The following is a 19480-nucleotide window of genomic DNA, read 5'->3' on the forward strand; positions in this document are numbered from 1 at the left end:
TAATTTGTACAGTGTGGGAGCTGAGAGCCATTGAACCGAACTATAAAGCCTGTATAAGATGGAAACCACTTCAAGCCAGGGGTGTGTGGCAGCACCCTGAGTTCCAGCACCTATGTCTCTCCCCCCACGCTCCCCCTGAGCCGGGCTCTGTTTCAAGGCTGATATGGGAGCTACTGCAGCCTGATAAGGAGCCTACCTGTAGGTAGGAGGCAGCCCCCAGCTTAGCAGGGGCTGGTGTGGGTTGATGACCCAGTGCCTCCCCTATCCTGCGGTAACTGGACTTTTGGTGTCTGGTCAGATGTAAAAACGGAGCACCTGGCAACCCTGTAGCATTGGGCAGTGACTTGGGAAAACTGGGTTAAATTCCTTTGCTTTGACACAGATTTCCGGTGTGACAGTAAGCAAGGCACTTACTTTCTGTGCCTATGTTCCAATCTGTAAAATGGGCATAAATACTTCCCACCCTCACGGGCATGTTGTGAGGATAAATGTATTAAAGACTGTGGTGCTCGTATACAATAGTGGGGGCCATTTTAGTGCCTTAGATAGACAAGTTAGCCAACCCTTGTGCTCTTCTCGTACAGCACATGGGAACCAGCCATACGTCAACTTTAAGGCCCTTTTGCACGCTTAGGTGCACTGCCCACCCTGGCCCATCATGCTATGTGTTACAGTTTCATAGTCCTGCTTAGGCTGCAGTGTTTGTTTGCATCCTGATTTGTCGGTTCTTCTTCCCAGCAGCATTCCCAAAGACTGCGCCTGTGACTCACTAAGGATAAAATCATGCAGCGCTCTCTAAAGTTAGCATCCTTTGCGTCGCCAGATGGGATTTTTAAAATAAAGATGAATCCGCTGTCGCAGATGCTGCTGGGAGTTAACGCTTGGTCCCTTTTCCATGGAAATGGTCTTCCTTGCTACTTTACATTGAAATAATTGAGTCAGCAGCTGCTACCATCCTGACTGTGACACAACGGCTGGAGTTTAAGATATGTGTGTACACAACTCATCCCTCACCATCCTTCCCCCTTTCTCTTGGGCTTCTTGGATCCCTGACAATTGCAGACGGGCACGAGAGGGTTAAAGCAACCAACTTTCTCCTGCCTGGCTGAGTTAGCATTTCCCTGTGCTTCCAGGATGACTCCGAGGAACAGCCTTTGCATCACAGAACGGGGGGGGGGACACTGCAGCAGGTCAGAGGAAATGTTATTTAACGCTGGCTCCAATCTCCTCCCACTTGCCTGTTTGGCTGGGGAAAAGAGAGAGGCAGATCTGTAGTGAAGGAATTAACCAGGGACTAACGCCAAGAGCCAATACGATCTGTGACAGCAGAGGCTGCCTGCTGCAGACTGCTGCTGGATTCAGGAAAGGAGACAGAGAAATTCAGTCAGACCACCTGGAGAGGAAGGAGACCATCTTCCGTAGACTGCTGCAGGTGGAAGGTTCCCTGAAGCACTGTTCTGGCACTGACTTGATCAGCTGAAAAGACTATTTCATTCTGTGATCACCTGCTGACTGTGAAGTCCAGATATAAAAGCTGGACAGACTGACAGATCTTCCTGGTAACAAACATCACTGGATCTTGCAGCCAGGAGTCGACACAAGTATCTTTGCGTGTCCACCTAGCAGACTGAAATGATTAAGGCTTAATACCCCTAGCAAGCCCAGTTACTAAACCATTGGGAAAACTCTCTTCAAGGTCCTCACGTGGAATTGTGCCAAAGCTCACGGACAAGCTAATCACACAATTAGACACTGAAGTCGAATGAATACATGACTGCTCTGAGGAGAAACTTGCACGTTTCCTACAACTATCGCAGTCACCCCAAGAAGGGGGGAGTTAATCAATACCTATCTTTTTATGTCTGAGGCCCTTGGAACTGGTTAAACAGGTACAGCAACTCCTGAAGAGAGAAGGTTAGCCTCATTCCAAATAGAAATGACACCTGAGTGAAAACAGCAAGTGGTGGTGTTCCTTTCTTTGAAAAAGTAGGGGAAGAACCTTGGGCACTGAGAACAAGTTACCTAGCCAGGTGGTGGTCATCTTCTCCGATCCATCCAGGTTCTCGATCTGGGACCGTGGAGGAACAGGAAACTTCTTCAGAGGTTCTGGATTGTGTCACATGACTAATACAAAAGACCCTGAGAGAGCCATGGATGCTTTACCAGTGACCTCCAACTCTGCTGCAGGCCCTGTTACTTTCTCACAGGTCTTTGGCCAGCAATGTCAACTTATGGAAGCAGGTAAGAGGAGTATATATTTAATTTCCTAACTTGTTGCCCACTAATTGTCAAATTATCTTCTCCCCCAGATCCAGGACTTATCAAAGTCTGGGATTGTTCAAAGGAGTCTAAGGGATTTAAGCACCCAATTCCTTAGCTTCTTTTGAAAATCCCACCTTAAGATTCCTAAATCCAAATACTTACGAATTTGAAACCATGGCGTAGGATGGACATTATGCTGTTTGGATTAACATGCTTTGAAATCAGGCACTCTTGAGCTGGATGGTCACAGAGAAAGAGCGAGAGAATACCTTTGTCGGACTCTTATGACTAACAGAGGTTTTGGAGCGTTAGCTTTCGTGGGTGAATACCCACTTCGTCAGCGCAGGTAGTGGAAATTTCCAGGGGCAGGTATATATATGCTAGCAACAAGCTAGAGATAACGGTTTAGTTCAGTCAGGGAGGGTGAGGCCCTGTTCTAGACAGTAGAGGTGTTGAAAACCAAGGAGGAGAAACTGGTTCGTAATTGCGCAAGCCAATTCACAGTCTCTTGTTTAGATCCAGAGCTGATGGTGTCAAATTTGCAAACGAACTGAAGCTCAGCAGTTTCTCTTTGCAGTCTGGTCCTGAAATTTTTTTGCTGCAGGATAGCACCTTAAGGTCTGCATATAGTGTACCAGGGAGGGTTGAAGTCTCTCAACAAAAAACTCAGCGACCAGACTGCAAGAGAAACTGCTGAGCTTCAGTTCATTTGCAAATTTGACACCATCAGCTCTGGACTAAACAAAGACTGTGAATGGCTTGCCAATTACAGAACACAGTTTCTCCTCCCTTGGTTTTCACACCTCTACTGCTAGCAGGGCCTTCACCCTCCCTGACTGAACTAACTCGTTTATCTCTAGCCTTGCTGCTAGACAATATATATACTGCCCCGGGAAATTTCCACTACCTGGTTCTGACGAGTCGAATCACCGGCAGCGTGGCACAGGCCGGGGCTGTGCGTGTACGAGCGTTAGATGGCCCAGCGGTGAACCAGAGTGGATGGCATAAGTTTGTGTGTTAATGTTCTGTGAGGGGTGCGGGAGCGGGCCACCTCGTTGGGTGTCGGCACACAGTCTTCACACGCCGATTCGCATACCACCATCACCTCGTACACTAACCCACCTCACTCCGAGCCGTACCCAGCGACCACCACGATCCCGTACCTACCTAAAACAGAACTCCAGCCAATCGGAACTCAACAGCTGATCTGGCAGACTGATCGCGTAGCTACGACCCTTCCGAATCTAGACCAATAACCGAGACTCCGGCGTCCCGCGTATTACCCACGACAGCTGCACGCTCCAACCCTCTGATTAGTATCTATAAGGTGCCACCGGAATTCTCTGCTGCTTTCACAGATCCAGACTAACACGGCTACCCCTCTGATACTTGGTCCAAGAGAGGTTGCCACTGTGTTTTGAACAGTAAATGGTATTCATAGTAACTCAAGTTACTTAGAGTCATGAAGACAAATGATGCTGAAATAATTAGTCAAGCAAGGGCATGAGTGATAATTCCATTGCTGCATCTTTTTGCTTCATGTAACTTTTGTAGGAAAGTAGTTGTTTCTAACTGGTGACTTGCTGGCCAGGGAACACGGATTTGTACCATGATGGGGAGTGACTATTGTAGCATGATGCATCTCTGGTGGGTGGACCTTTGTTGAAGGTGTTCTGTTCTATAAAGGACCAGGTGACTATTAATTATTACAGTAGTGCCCTGGAGTCCTGGTCACGGACCAGCACCTCATTCTGCTAGGTGCTGTACAAACACAGCACAAAAAGAAGGTCCTTGCTCCAAAGAGTTTTACTGAGTTGCAAATCCCCTAGGGTGGGTCGGATTCTTGGATGCCCTTGTGGAGTCACATACAGCTATGTAAAACATAGCTAAATCAGAGTTCTCTCTCTGATTGTTCTTCACACTCACTCTGCAGAAGTGCAAACAGCTACACAAAGTGCAAGGCCATGAAAGACTAGGCTCACTGCCTTTAACTATCTTAATGTTTTGTAGCAGCGTCCACCGCCATTGTATCTGAACGCCTCCTGGGTTAATAAAGTGGCCTGCTATACAAGGACCATAGTGAAATTCATGAGTCTTAATTTCTTCTCCAGTTCTAGGTTAAAGGAAGCACTCTTCACACGGGGTGGAGAGAGAGGACTGGTAGTTGCAAATATTAATGATGACTTTACAATTAATTTTCTTAATCACATATTATGTCTACCTGATTTAGTGTCCATGTTGCCAAGACCCATTGGCACTTTCACATTACTGGTTATGACTACGGAATAGAACTTATTTTCTGGTGAATTTCTAGGAGTGAAGCTAGGACATAAACACCTAGTTGTCTTCCCTAGAAGATAACTTGAATATGTCCCCCCAGATCCTATTACAAGTTATGTTTAGACGATATTGTTACTGTTTAGAGGGTGAATTCTGAAAGAATTACACTGCATTATTCCTGCATGATTTCCGCTGAAATCTGTGGAAATTACCTAGATAAAGTTAAGACATATGGTGAGCTTCATTTTCTAGCTTGTGACTGTGTTGGGCTCTCAAAACAAATATCAGGGAATAATCCAGGCAGCTTTACTTTTCTCCCGTGCATATTTCAGATCATATTATCAATGATACCAAGATCATAGCCCCACTGGGCCACGTGCTGTATATAAACACACTTAAAAACAGTCCCTGCCCTGAAGTCTTGTGTTCCGAATCGCAAGACAGTCAGAGGATAGGAGAAAGCAAGTAATAGTAGCTTAACTTCTAAAAGGGGCAATTGAGACACACAGAGATGAAGAAACTTGCCCAGGGTCACACAGAAAGTTTGTGGAAGAGTCAATGTTTGGTAGCTCTTGAAATCAAGTTCAGTACCTCAACCATAAACTCATCTTTCCTTTAAATGGCTGTCTTCCATAATGTTGCCTAGATGTAACTGAGGACAGAATATGGCCCTGAGTAGAGCTGAGTGAAAGTTTGTGGCCAATTTTTTTGTGTGTCCATGAAAAATACAGATTGAATGACATTGAAATATTTCAAGAATTGGTCAGTTTTACTGAATTGTTCGTTTTGCGGGGGAGGGAAGAAACAAAATTTCTGAAAAAAAATGGAAACATTGATTTTTCAGATTAAAACTACTTTTAGTTTCAAAATATCCTTGAATCTTATTTGAAAAAAATTTCAAAAAGTTTTAAGATTAAAATTAAAATGAAAGGCTTTGATTTTGGTAGAACGAAATGTTTAATTTGACCCAAAATGGAATGTTGTAAAACTTTTTTAAAGTTACCAATGAACTGAAAAAGCCATTACTCTCACCACTCTAACCCTGAGAAGATAAATAGCAATGTAATAATGAACACTGGCAATGTTCTTTAGCCAACCACACGAAAACAAATGTGGATTTTGGCTGTGCATGTAATAACTCAGTAGTAGCAGCTGTCTGCTCCATTGGCTGCTTAGAATGGGGCCTCTGGTCAGCATGTGGAGGAAACCAGAGAAAACATTGTAACCAACCGGCAAATACTACCTGGATTTGCATGCCTGTACCTCTATTATGTATCTTGGCCACTCAGAACTTTGCAGACAGCAATGATAGATTCTCCTGTTCTACAACCACAGGTGTCTATCACAGGAGCTAAGAGAATCTCTGCTCATTCTTGAGGCCTATGGGACAGAGGAGCAGTTTTGATTCCATCCAGTACAGGCAAGTAGTTAAAATACCCAGTAGCCCTACTGATACGCTAACATTAAAATTCCTTCCTGCAAATCTCGGATAAGGAGTTGAAGCCAACTGAGATTCAGATGTCCTGCTACAAAAGGAAAGACCCAGTTTGTCATTTATAGCACTTTAACCTAAACCTGAGGGAGAAATCTGGTAAATGATACTGGTACTTCTTGTTGCTGGCTGGGCAGCTGGATAAGGATATGACCGTGTATATTGTGTCTTTAACCACTAGAGAGGGGTCAGGACAAAATTTCTTCCCAACAGTCCAGAAGTGTGGGAAGACTCCACTCCAGTTATGAAACTTTCTGGTCTAGGCCCTTTTGGACGTAATCTAGGCCATCTCACCGCTGCAAAACACAACTGCATGTGGAAAATGGATGTCCAAGGGAACCTTTGAACAACTAGGAGCAATTGTAAAGATTTAGCCACAGAACTCGGGGTGGGAAGGGTAAGGTAGGGGGCGAATGCTGTATTAATCTATATACCCTCCTGACTTCAAGTGGGTTCCAGCAGTTGCTATTGGGGATGCACAGGCATAGCTGGGGGCAGAATTTTGACCTAGGACTATTAACTAATGGGTATGTCTTTGTTTACCACCCCTCTGCAAAACTCACAAAGCCCTGCCACAGACTTCCTGCATGACCTTGGTCAAGTCACTTAGCCTTTCTATACCTCAGCTCCCCCTCGTAAGATGAGGATAATAGCGCTGCTCCTGCTCCCGGAGTGTTGTGAGGACAAATTCATTAGTATATGCAATACACTTGGATATGGTTGCACCTAGAAACTTCAGGGCCAAATTCTGCCTTCAGTTATATATATGCACCATGGACTTCACTGAGAGTATAGGGATGTAGAGTCCGACCCTGGGAGCCTAAATTTAAACACCAAAACATGTAGACCTCCTATATCACATCACTGTGGTTAACGATTTTTTGATTTTTTTTTCATAGCAATAGGATATGCTGAAATGATGAAAGGTCCAGACCTAATCTGAAATGTCAAAAAGTGCACCTGCAGAAATACCAAACTATCTAAATCACAGACTTGGCAGTGCACCTCCCATTAGCCCCTTTCAAGTTGTCTACAAGTGGCAAGATTGTCTATGGCTTGCCCTTTGTCACATGGAAAGCAGCAGACTTAGAATGCTTGAGCTGAGTTTAAATATAGAGGGTTCTGGTTTTTAGAGATCCCGCCAGTACCCTCCAAGACCCATTGAAGGCAATGGGAGCCCTTCCACTGATTTCAGTGGGCTTGGGATCAGGTGGGCAAATTTTCCCTTAAATTTCTTTAAGGATAGCAGGCCCACCAGTTCCCACACAGAAAACCAGCCCTTTGTGGGTAGAGCTCCCATTGCAAGTCAAGATTGCTCCTGGTGGAAGGTTTGCACAGGACTTCTGGGGGCCACAAAACTTGAAGATAGAAACTTTGATTGTTGAGGCGCTTTTATAACATAGCTAGTTTAAGTCCCTGGTTCTGAAAAAGCTCCAGCTTCCCAAAGTAATAAGTTATCATTGTAGCATGTATTCAGAGATGTTTGTGTCTAATGGAGAGTTGGTCAGATAAGGCATCATTTCAAAAGTAGGCCTTAATTCTGACTTGTTGCAGGGAATCCATAGGGAATAAGCAGGGCCAGCATTATGATGTTGGTGTTTCCCACACTCATGCCCTGTACTTCCTTCTCCTGTCTTCTGCATTCTCCAGTCCTCTCCCATCCATGCCTGAACTGCCCATTCTCCTCCCAACCCTTTGCCATGCTCAGCACTGTGAGGTCTGATCAACGTTAATCATCTGGGTTGAGGGTAAACGCAACTGTTTGCTATATCTACTGGCTGATACTGCAGTGGGCAGTGTAGTAACCGCCAACAAGGGACAGAACCTAAAGGCAAAAGAGGCAGAGCAGTTCAAGAGAAGGGTGGAAAACGATGACAGAGTCGACTCAATAAACTACATTTGGGGGTAGATCATCCTGAACTCAGATATTCCAGTCGGAGCATGATAGCAAGCAGCCAGTTGGATACAGTGAGCGACACGAAAAATCCTGCGAGAGAGCCTGTCCCATTCTCTAGGCCAAATAGGGGTGGATAAACCTATTTGACGCTTGCCCATCACTCGCTCTTACCCCATGCTTTTCATCTGTTGATCCTGAGGGAGGTCAGTGTTACTATCCCCATTTTACAGGTGGGTAAACTGAGGCATGGACTTGCTCAAGCTCACCCAGCAAACCAGGAACAGAACCCAGCTCTCAAGAGTCCCAGTTTAGTACTCCATCCCCTAAATCAAACTACCTCCCCTTAAGCAGTTAGAGCCATTTTTAAAAATTATTTTCTCTCCTCCTCTGAGCCGCCACTACAGTAATATTTGCAATGCATTTGGGGAGTGGAGTGCTCCAGAACAAGGCTTGAACTCCTTTTCTTCTGGATGCTCTCGCCTCCCCTCGGTCTCAGTTGGTGCTGGGGGATTTCAGCACCTTGCAGAATTGGGCTCCAGAAGAGCAGCCACTGTTTCTTGCATAATTAATTCCAAGTCATTTGTCATTCTCTACAGTACACTTCCCAAGATTGGGTTGCTGTATATTACTCCATGACTCACCGTTCCATAAATACATCCTGCATTAGGTTATTTGTCATTTTCCTTAATTCATCTTTGACTCACAGCTTTGTTATCCTGCAATATTTTTAATTTTGCCAACTAATTTTCCTTCATCAGTTAGAGAATGAGTAACACAAATCTCCACGTGACTTGAATGAACAAGGAGGGTCAGGTAGTTTCAAGAAGCCACTATGCTTTTGGATGCTTATGGGAAGCTTCTGCATCTTGTTCATCCATCATATAGACTTGTGCTCAGTGTGTGTGTGTCATGCATCTCACTCTAATGGCTGGTCCACAGCTGCAAGCAAGGGGACAAAGGGCCTGATGCAAAATCCATGGGAATATTTTCATGGACTTCACTGGGCTCTGGCTTGAACATTAGGGCCAGACTTTTAAAGGTATTTTGGCATCTATTGAAATCAGTAGGAGTTCAGGCCCAAATTCACAAAGGTTCTTAAGTGCTTAACCCACCAATTCCAGTCATGAAGAAGTAAACACGGTGGACTGGAGACTCCAGGAGCTGAGCATCTAGGGGCACATCCTCCCCACTTTCCTGGCTGCTCTAAGCATGATAAGAAGCATCCGGTTCTTCATTCTTCCGAGTTGCAGTCCTCTACGGAGCCATTCCCTCCTTTCCAGAAGCAGAGTTAATGCAGTACAGGGCCGTGCAGTTCACCTCCCAGGCATGTATTGCTTTCCTCCTCCCTGTCTGCTTGCAAGTACCAGTCCAAACAAAATCACTTAGAATGAGCACAAATCACTCAGCCCAGCAAGAGCAGAATGGACACAGTGAAGCTAAATATATTTTGGGCTTTTATATACCCACAAAATCCTTAGGCTGAATTCACGGAGGATGCAAATTCTTTTAAAGTTGGGGGTGGGAGGAGGAGAGAGAGATCTTCTCTTTCCTCTCTGCATCAGAGGAATGCCTGTGGCAAAAATGTTTTCAGCAGTAAGCAGAAAACTTAGCAGGGAACTAGAAATTGAATTGTCCCTTGTAGGAAAGGTTTACTGTTCCCTGTGTTGATGGTTCTGTAATGCAGTAATTCAGCTTTTGAGTGTGCAGCAGGCAACAGTTCTCTTCTGTATGGGCTCGTTACTGTTACAGAAGGCAGTAGAGTTCTGTAGTACCAAATATCAAGGAAGCGTCTTGATTTGTTACAGCGGATGACTAAATATGTGAAAAATCATGTGAATTTAGAGGTTGTGAAAGATACTGAACATACAGCTCAGCTGATCCTTTCTTATCCAGAGAACAAGCACAGCTTGGGTACAGCAGTACAAATTTCTGGTATGCTGTCCTATTCACACACCTCAGAATCCTAGCATTGGAACAGACCTCAGGAGGTCATCTAGTCCAATCCCCTGCTCAAAGCAGGACCAACACGAACCAGATCATCCCAGCCAGGGCTTTGTCAAGCTGGACCTTAAAAACCTCTAAGGGAGGAGATTCCACTAATTCTCTAGGTAACCAATTCCAGTGCTTCACCACCCTCCTAGTGAAATAGTGTTTCCCAATATCCAACCTAGACCTCCCCCACTGCAACTTGAGACCATTGCTCCGTTTACGTCATCGCACCACGAGAACATCTAGCTCACTCCGTCTGGAACCTCCTCAGGTAATGAAGGCCTGCGGCAATCTCCCACCTTACTCTGCGTTCGTGAGACTAAATAACCCCACTCCCAGCTTCTCTCCTTATAATCATGTGCTCTCAGCCCTTAATATTTGGTGCCCTCGTGCTGGACTCTCTGCCAATTTGTCCAATCTCTTCTGAGTGTGGGACCAACGACCAATACACAGGTGTGGCCTCACCAGTGCTGATAGGAGGGGATAATCACTTCTCCGGAAAGCTGCTATATCCTACTAATACCAAATGCTGTTGGCTGTCTGCAACAATGGCAACATGCTGACTCATATACCAGCTTCTCATCACTGTAATCCCAGGTCTTTCTGCAGAACTGCTGCTGTAGCGTTGGTCCCACCTGTAGCGTGCTGGATTCTTCCTATCCTAAGTGCAAACTCGCACTTGTTCTGTTGACCTGATCAGATTTCTGTTGGCCCAATTCTAATTTGTCCTAGTCCTCTGGACCTATCCACCCAATATCTACCCCAGCTATTAACCGCTCCAGTTTAGTGTCATCTGCAAACTTGCTGAGGGTGCAATTAATCCCATCATCCAGCTCATTAATAAAGATGTTGAACAAAAGTGGCCCCAGGACTGACCCCTGGAGCACTCCGCTTGATACTGGCTGCTCTGAAGTGGTCATCTCTAAGGCTGAGAAGGTAGTCCTGGCTCCATGGCCCATTAAGTCCTTGGCATCTTTGGAGAGAGAGTGGCAGAAGGCTGGCAGTGGTGATATTGTTGACTAGGCTGAAAATGACCAATTTTTGGAGACAGTGGTGAGATTTCAGAACAGTGCTAAGGAGATAATGATGCTTTACTGACAATATCCTTCCTCTGTTTTGTTTTATTTTATTTTTTTAATCTCTTTTGTGTTCTTGCTGGGTTTAATTATCCATTGTGCGGTGACTTTCCACACCTTTAACTCAAGGTTGGTGTGGGGCCGTTGGATAAATGTCACTTTCTTCCAAAGAGGTGAAGACTAATGGCATTCATCAGTGTTGTTTATTGAGAGCTGCATTATGGTGCTTGGAGTATCTCTGAAATAGAAAGAGGGGAAGGCAATGATGTAATGAGTTTGCATCCAAGCTGCATTGCTCACCTCTGAGGTGGGTACAATTGATCTACACCTGTCAATAAAGGACAGATTTCTTGAAGTAGCTCAGCACTCAGTGTGCAGCCAGCAGGTGGAGCCCTTTTGAAAATCTAGCACTAGCTGAGTGAGATGACCTGCAATGAGATAAAAGAGAAGTCTGTTCTCCTGGCTTTCCTGAAATGGATCTCTTCAAGAGGCAAGAGACATTTAATATATACATCATCGCCATGCCTAGCAGCCCCAGCATGGCATCAGAGGTGGGCCGTAAACAGGGTAGGAGAGTAGCTTTCCAAATCAGTTCAGGGAGGATGGTTTGTGTGTGAGGAGCAGCATGGAAGAAGGTGGGAAAAATTTGGGTTATGAGCTGGTAAGGAGGTGGATGAGGCTGACCTCATTAGTGGACCGGAGAATGCAGGAGCCACATGGTAAGCGATGAGAATGGGGCAATCCTAGTTTAAAATTATTGTAGCATTCTAAGACAATGGCCCTAAAACGAGTGGGAATATGACTGCACAGCTGGAGCATCTCAAATCATTACCGTGTAGCGCTCTGTTTTAATGCAGATGTAAATCTAGTTTTCAGCAGGGCGACCAGACAGCAAATGTGAAAAATTGGGATGGAGATGGGGGGTAATAGGAGCCTATATAAGAAAAAGACCCCAAAATTGGGACTGTACGTATAAAATCGGGACATCTGGTCACCCTCATTTGCAGTCATGTGAATTAACTGCTGCCAGACCAGACTGCAGTCTGGCAGCCACAGAAAAGGCATCCACAAGGAACAGGGAAGGGTCGGAAACAGATTTGCGTCCCATACAGGTTTACTGAGTGGTCTGCACCATAGTAAAGCAGTATCCTATTTCGTCTCAAATTCCAGGCCTAGAGCCCACTACCCCTAATGGAGTTCTGCACGCATGGGGTGGGGGGGAAGAGTCGAGTGAAACCCTTTTTAAGTAGGATGTTAAGTATCCTCACACCTCGTCGACTATCTGAAATGAGCCGTCTTGATTATCACTACAAAAAGGTTTTTTCTCCTGCCGATAAGTGCTCATCTTATTTAGCCTCTTACAGTTGATATGGCTAATTCCACCTTTTCATGTTCTGTATGTACAAGACTGTCTCATCTTATGCTGGGGTTATGTTCTACAGTCAGCACGTAAAGCGAAGATCGGGTATAGTCAAAATTACACTGAGTGTAATGGTGGGCAGAATTGCCTACACTACAGAAACAATATTTAAATTGTTATTTTTCCCCCTCTTTGTTTTGTTCTTGTTTTTGCTGACCGCATAAAACTGAAATTGCTCATGTTGAATGCGCCTAAGATGCGACAGACCTGTACCCAGTGGTGAGCTGGAGCCAGGTTGCGCAAACCAGTTGCTAAAGGGCTGGACAAACTCCGACCCACAGGACCATCCTGTCCGGCCCTTGAGCTCCCCGCTGGGGAGGCTCCCTCAACCCCTCCCCCCACCTTCCCACCTCTCAAAAAGCCTGGCTGCAGCACTTTGGACCGCTCCTGGGCAGCTCTGCAGCTCCTGCCACTTTGAGCAGCACAGTAAGGGGGCCAGGCCAGGGCTGAGAGGAGGAGTTGGATAAGGGGCAGGGAGTGGCTTGAGGGGACGGGGAATTGGGAGGGTTGGGTAGGTGTGGGAGTTCCAGGAGTTTGTGGTGGATGGGGGTCAGGGCAGTCAGGGGACAAGGGAGCGAGGCGAGTTGGATAGGGGGTGGGACCCTGGAGGGGTCTCAGGCTTGTATCCACCAGGCAGCTCTTAATAACTGGTTCTGTACCAAAAAAATCAGTGGCAGGGCCACCCAGAGGATTCATGGGGCCTGGGGCAAAGCAGGGGAGTGGACATAAAATAAAGGCGCCACCCGCTGTGGCGCTTGTACTCACCAGACGATGCTCTGAGTCTTTGGTGGCAGCGGGTCCTTTGCTCATTCTGCATCTTCAGTAGCACCAAAGGACCCGCTGCCAAAGTGCTGCTGAAGACCCAGAGTGAGTGAAGGGCCCACCTCCAAAGTGCCACCGAAGACCAGGACCACAGCTGGGTGAATAAAAATTCAAAAAAGTGCCTCTAGCCAGGGAAGGGATTCTTGGCCAGGGCTTGCAGGGCTCCTGCAGGGCTCAGGGCCTGGGGCAAATTGCCCCCTTGCCCGCCCCCCAGGCAGCAACAGTACTTTGACAGCGGGTCACTCACTCACTCTGGGTCTTCGGTGGCACTGAAGGACCCGCCACCGAAAACCCAGAGCAAGTGAAAGACCCGCCACTGAAGACCTGGTAGGGAACCGGTTATTAACATTCTGGCAGCTCATCACTGTACATATCTCCTTACTATATGTTCCATTCTATGCATCTGAAGAAGTGGGCTCTAGCCCACAAAAGCTTATGCTCAAATACACTTGTTGGTCTCTAAGGTGCCACATTACCCCTGTTCTTTTTGTGGATACAGACTAATATGGTTGCTACTCTGAAACATGCCTCCTATAATAACTTGCAGCCCACAGCTATATTCAGTTTCCACTGTAGACAAGCCAGCTGTGCATAAGTGTGGAATTCATCTGCACAAGGATTCTACACCGTTGGAACCCCATTTAAGCCTTAGTTTGAGTGGGACTTAAGTAGCACATAGATCTTGAGCATCCTTTCTGCACGGGGTGAATGTCACCAAATGTGAAGCTACTGATCGTTTTGTCTCCCTAGGTACAACATTGTTAAAACTGGCTCATGTGTGACATAGGCCACATAGTCCTATCAGAGATTCTCCTTTAGCTGTGTTTTGAATCTGAAGGATCTGTGTTCTGTTCTTATTATCAACAGGAAATTCCAGATGACTGGGTGTGCCACATGAGGGGTCTAGATGGCCACAGATTTTCATTATATGCTGGTCTGCCTTGTCTTTAGTTGGAAGACAACTACTAACTTAGAAAACCCAGCACTGAAGTGTATGAGAAGTCCTGCATATTGATAAATGTAACATTCAGCATAGCAAGTGAAATGGGGCCTTGAAAAAAGAAGGGTTTGTTATCGATCAGAAGTCTTTCAGTTAAACACCTGGCAGTTGTGATGCATAGCTAAAGTCGTTTGGTCAGGGATCTCTTACAGCAGAGAGAATTTTTTACAAATGAGCAAATATTAGGTGTGTTCCTGTGGATGACAGATTGTGCTTGAAGGAGAGTGGTGGCAAAAGGAAGAAAGGGTCAGAAATGTTTTCCTAACTGGGAATCTAGATGGTGGGGGTATAAGTGAGGAGTGGAAATCTAGGCTTATGGTGAAGACACATTCTCATTTCAGATGATAGTATGGATGCTGTGCTCCCTGCAGAAGCATACTGGGCCTTTTGTATCCAGCTGCAAACTGATACCAGCAGCTGGAGGACTGACTAGACATAGCAATTCTTTGGGCATGCCCCCCACACTGGGGGCTGGCAAAAGAACCCACTGTATGAGTGCTACCCACCTCGTGCTGTGGGAATCCTCAGGAACCCACTTCAGCTGCCTTTACCATTGCTTTGTGCCACAAATTGACCACAGTGGGGGCCCAGATCTGGCCCACTAATAGTTACAAGAGAGGTCTATATAGAGCTGTAAATAGTTAGAGCGCCAGCAGATGGCACTCAAGCATAGCAACATCATTGCTGGATTGTTTAGGATAAATACTTCTTGTGCAATGAAAATGACCCCCTCTCTGTGCAGCAATTTACATCAGCTGTTAATGGTAACTTTGCAAAGATGCAGTTTCGGTTGGACACATTTCTTCTGATGCCGCAACACCTTCCCCCTCCACTGAGCTGCCCAGCATAAGGGGATGTGACTTCAAGGTGGGTCACACACTGCACGTCATTCAAATCCCTAGGGAATGTGACATTGGCTATCAAACAACAAGTGCCTGTCCTCCTCCCCCACCCTGACACAAGTCAGACAGTTAAGTTTTTAGGACACTGACTGTCATGTTTGCCCTTTGCTGAGCTAGTTGAGTAAGCTGCAGCTGTAGACACTTTCTCTGCTGCTCTTCCATGCCCAAAGAACATCTGTTTTATAACATCTGCACATTGCAGCCTAGAAGGCTGCAGTAATAAATCTATGCTGTGTCTCCTTTTATGTTGCAGATGACTTGGGTAAATCCAGAGTCAATGATACGCAGCAGCGCTGGCTTTAGGCCTATTCCACCAGTTTCCCTGAATCAGGCCCTGCACTAAGAGAGCCCCATGCCCAGTGAGAATCCCTTCCCTGGCTAGAGGTGCCTTTTTAATTTCTACTCACCTGGCGGCACTTTCGGTCTTCAGCAGCAGGTCCTTCACTCTCTCAGGGTCCTTGACAGCACTTGAGCAACGGGTTCTTCGCTTTACTGGATCTTTGGCAACACTTGGGCAGCGGGTTCTTAAATGCTGCTGAAGACCTGAAGCGAGTGAAGGACCCACCGCCGAAGTGCCGCCAAAGGGTCAGAGCACCGCCTGGTGAATACAAGCCCCATGTGTTTATTTACATGTGCTTTTTTTTTTTTTTTAAATAATCCCTCCCAGGCCCCATGGAAACTGTTTGAAGTCGGCCCCGTACTTCCTAAAGCCAGCCATGAGGAACCTTAACCAAGCTTCAAGTGCCCTACCTTTAGGAACCCTTACCCTAGTGTGGAAAGCCCTACCCATGGGAACCCTTACCCTCGAGTGGGGCGCCCTACCCATCAAAACCCTAAATCTAGCTCCAAGTGACCTGCCCATAGGAACACTAACCCTATGGCGGGATGCCCTACCCATAGGAACCCTAACCCTAGGGTGGGAAGCCCTATCCATAGAAACCCTAACCATAGCTTCAGGTGCCCTCCCAATAAGAACCCTAACCCCAGCTCCAAGTGCCCTACCTGTAGGAACCCTATCCCCAGCTCCAAGTGACCTACCCATAGGAACCCTAACCAAGCTCCAAGTACCCTACCTATAGGAACCCTAACCCTAGGGTAGGAAGCCCTATCCATAGGAACCCTAACCTTTGGATGGGATGCCCTACCCATAGGAGCCCTTATCCTAGAGTGGGACACTCTACTCATAGGAACCCTAACCCTAGCTCCAAGAGCCCTACCCATAGAAACGTTAACCGTAGCTCGAAGTGACCTACATATAGGAATCCTAATGCTAACTCCAAAAGCCCTTCCCATAGGAACCCTAACCCTAGGATGGGAAGCCCTATCCATGGGAACCCTAACCCTAGCGTTGGAATCCCTACCCATAGGAACCCTAACCCTAGCTCCAAGTGCCCTACACATAGGAACCCTATCCCTAGCTTCAAATGCCCTACCCATAGGAACCATAACCCTCGGGCGGGAAACCCAACCCATAGGAACCCTAACTGCAAATGCCCTACCCATAGGAAGGCTAACCTTAGGGCAGGAAGCCCTACCTATAGGAACCCGAACCCTAGCTCCAAATGCCCTACCTGTAGGAACCCTAACCCAAGCTCCCGGTGTCCTACCAATAGCAATCCTAACCCTATGGCAGGAAGCCCTACCCAAAGGAACCCTATCCCTAGCTCCACGTGCCCTCCCCATAGGAACCTGAACCCTAGGGAGGGAAGCCCTACGCATCTGAACCCTAACTCCCAGTGCCCTATCCGTAGGAACCCTAACCTTAGCTCCAGGTGTCCTAGCCATAGGAACCCTAACCTTAGCTCCAGGTGTCCTAGCCATAACAACCCTCACCTGAGGGCAGGAAGCCCTACCCATAGAAACCCTAACCGTAGCTCCACGTGCCCTACCCACAGGAACCCTAACCCGAGGGTGGGAAGCCCTACCCACAGGAACCCTAACCCGAGGGTGGGAAGCCCTACCCACAGGAACCCTAACCCTTGCTGACACTGCCCTACCCATAAGAACCCCTAACCCTAGCTCCATGTGGCCTCCTCAAAGAAACCCTAACCCGAGTGCGGGAAGCCCTACCCATAGGAACCCTAACCCTAGGGTGGGAAGCCCTACCCATAGGAAACCTAACCCTAACTCCATGTGGCCTCCCTAAAGGAACCCTAACCCTTGTTCCCACTGTCCTACCCATAAGAACCCTAACCCTAGCTCCTCATGCCCTACTGTAAATGGGTGGGGACTCGCCACCCGTGGTGCCTCCTGCTGGTGACTCTGGGAATTAGCTCAATTCCAGTGGAGCTCCCCCTCCTGGTTGTGTCCCATCCGTTTTTTCTCCCCTCGCCGCTTCTGTCGCTGGAGCCGCGTTGCTCCCTGCTTGGCGGCGTCCTCTGAGGTCACTGCCCTCCGGCAGTGTCCCTTAGTCCATCTGCACCCCCTTCCGGGGGTTGGTGATCAGCAGTCCTCCACTCCAGCCACCATGTGCAACCACACACCCCAATGTCTAATCCTTCTTGTCAGGGATCAGGCGTAGTCTATAATGGCCGCTCCCTACTGCCGATGGCTGGATGTACTGCAAGGAGGAAGGGGGGGACCCAGGCCCACCCTCTACTCTGGATCCCAGCCCAGGGACCCTCTGGCATCAGCCTCACTGTCCTCTTCCTTTCCCCTCCTCTGTCTGTTCCCCTGGGCCTCTTCCCCTACAGCCCCTTGCACCCGTTATGCCCTTCCCTTCAGGGCCTGCAGCCTGGCAGCTACAGACTAGAGCCTTCTAGCCTCCCTGAGCCTGCCCAGTACTGCTCTGTCCATGGTGCTAGTCTTCCCTCTTGAGGACTGACCTTCCCCTGTCAAAGGCCTGAGACAGACTGACTGCTCTTGCTCAGGGCAGTCTATATATGGGTGAGCCAGGCCCTGATTGGTTCCCTTCAATCTGGGCCCTGACTGGCTCCCCATAAGCTCTTTTCTGATTGGCTCCTGGGCTGCGCAGGCACCCTGGCCTTCCACAGCCCATTCTCACAAGCAGTTGGGCAATCCTCCCCACTACACCTACCCATAGAAGCCCTAACCCTAGGGCAAGAAGCCCTACCCATAGGAGCCCTAAACCTAGATCCAAGTGCCCTACCCATAGGATCCCTAAACCTAGAGCGGGAAGCCCTACCCATAGGAGCCCTAAACCTAGATCCAAGTGCCCTACCCATAGGATCCCTAAACCTAGAGTGGGAAGCCCTACCCATAGGAACCATAATTCTAGCTCCAAGTGCCCTACCCATAGGATCCCTAAACCTAGATCCAAGTGCCTTACCCATAGAAACCCTAACCCCAGCTCCAAGTGACCTACCCATAGGAACCCTAACCCCAGCTCCAAATGACCTACCCATAGGAACCCAAAACCCAGCTCCAAGTGCCCTACCCATAGGAACCCTTACCCTAGGGCGAGAAGCCCTACCCATGGGAACCCTAAAATCTAGCTCCAAGTGACCTGCCCATAGGAACACTAACCCTATGGCGGAACGCCCTACCCATAGGAACCCTAACCCTAGCTGCATGTGCCCTATCCATAGGAACCCTAACCCTAGTGTGGGCAGCCCTACCCATAGGAACCCTAAGCCCAGCTTCAAGTGCCCTACCCATAGGAATCCTAACTCCAGCTTCAAGTGCCCTTCCCATGGGAACCCTCACCCTAGCTCCATGTGCTGTACCCATAGGAAACCTAACCTTATCTCCACGTGCCCTCCCCATAGGAACCTTAGCTCAAAGTGCCCTACCCGTAGGAACCCTAACCCTCGGGCAAGAAACCCAACCCATAGGAACCCTAACTGCAAATGCCCTACCCAGAGGAACCCTAAGCCTAGGGCTGGATGCCCTACCCATAGGAACCCTAACCCTAGCTTCAGGTGTCCTACCAATAGCAACTCTAACCCTATGGCGGGAAGCCCTACCCAAAGGAACCCTATCCCTAGCTCCACATGCCCTTCCCATAGGAACCCAAACCCTTGGGAGGGAAGCCCTACCCATCTGAACCGTAACCCTAGCTCCAGGTGCCCTACCCAGAGGAACCATAATTCTAGCTCCAAGTGCCCTACCTATAGGAACCCTAACCCTAGGGCGGGCAGCCCTACCAATAGGAACCCTAACTCCAGCTCCAAGTGACCTACCCATAGGGACCCATACCCTAGGGTGGGGCGCCCTACCCATCAAAACCCTAAATCTAGCTCCAAGTGACCTGCCCATAGGAACCCTAACCCCAGCTCCAAGTGCCCTACCCATAGGAACCCTAACCCCAGCTCCAAGTGCCCTACCCATAGGAACCCTAACCCCAGCTCCAAGTGCCCTACCCATAGGAACCCTAACCC

The 19480-nt window shown here is 47.8% G+C and overlaps 1 protein-coding gene across 5 annotated transcripts in view; it reads left to right on the top strand.

Moving 5' to 3' along the window:
* The first annotated feature begins 1216 nt into the window (after positions 1-1216).
* Positions 1217-19480, top strand: part of KAZN (kazrin, periplakin interacting protein) — a 747760-nt gene continuing 729496 nt past the window's right edge. For 2 of the 5 annotated variants that reach the window (XR_012654761.1, XM_075060170.1), the window contains exon 1: positions 1220-2241. Coding sequence is in view for 3 of the 5 variants with exons in the window: in XM_075060170.1 (XP_074916271.1) it covers positions 2121-2241 (121 nt within the window). In the remaining 2 variants the exon portion in view is untranslated. Of the gene's footprint in view, positions 2242-19480 lie in introns of all 5 variants that reach the window. The other 3 variants (XM_075060171.1, XM_075060172.1, XR_012654762.1) reach the window with 3 other exon arrangements.

The sequence above is a fragment of the Chelonoidis abingdonii genome, chromosome 23 (genome assembly GCF_003597395.2).
Source record: "Chelonoidis abingdonii isolate Lonesome George chromosome 23, CheloAbing_2.0, whole genome shotgun sequence".
Taxonomy (NCBI): domain Eukaryota; kingdom Metazoa; phylum Chordata; order Testudines; family Testudinidae; genus Chelonoidis; species Chelonoidis abingdonii.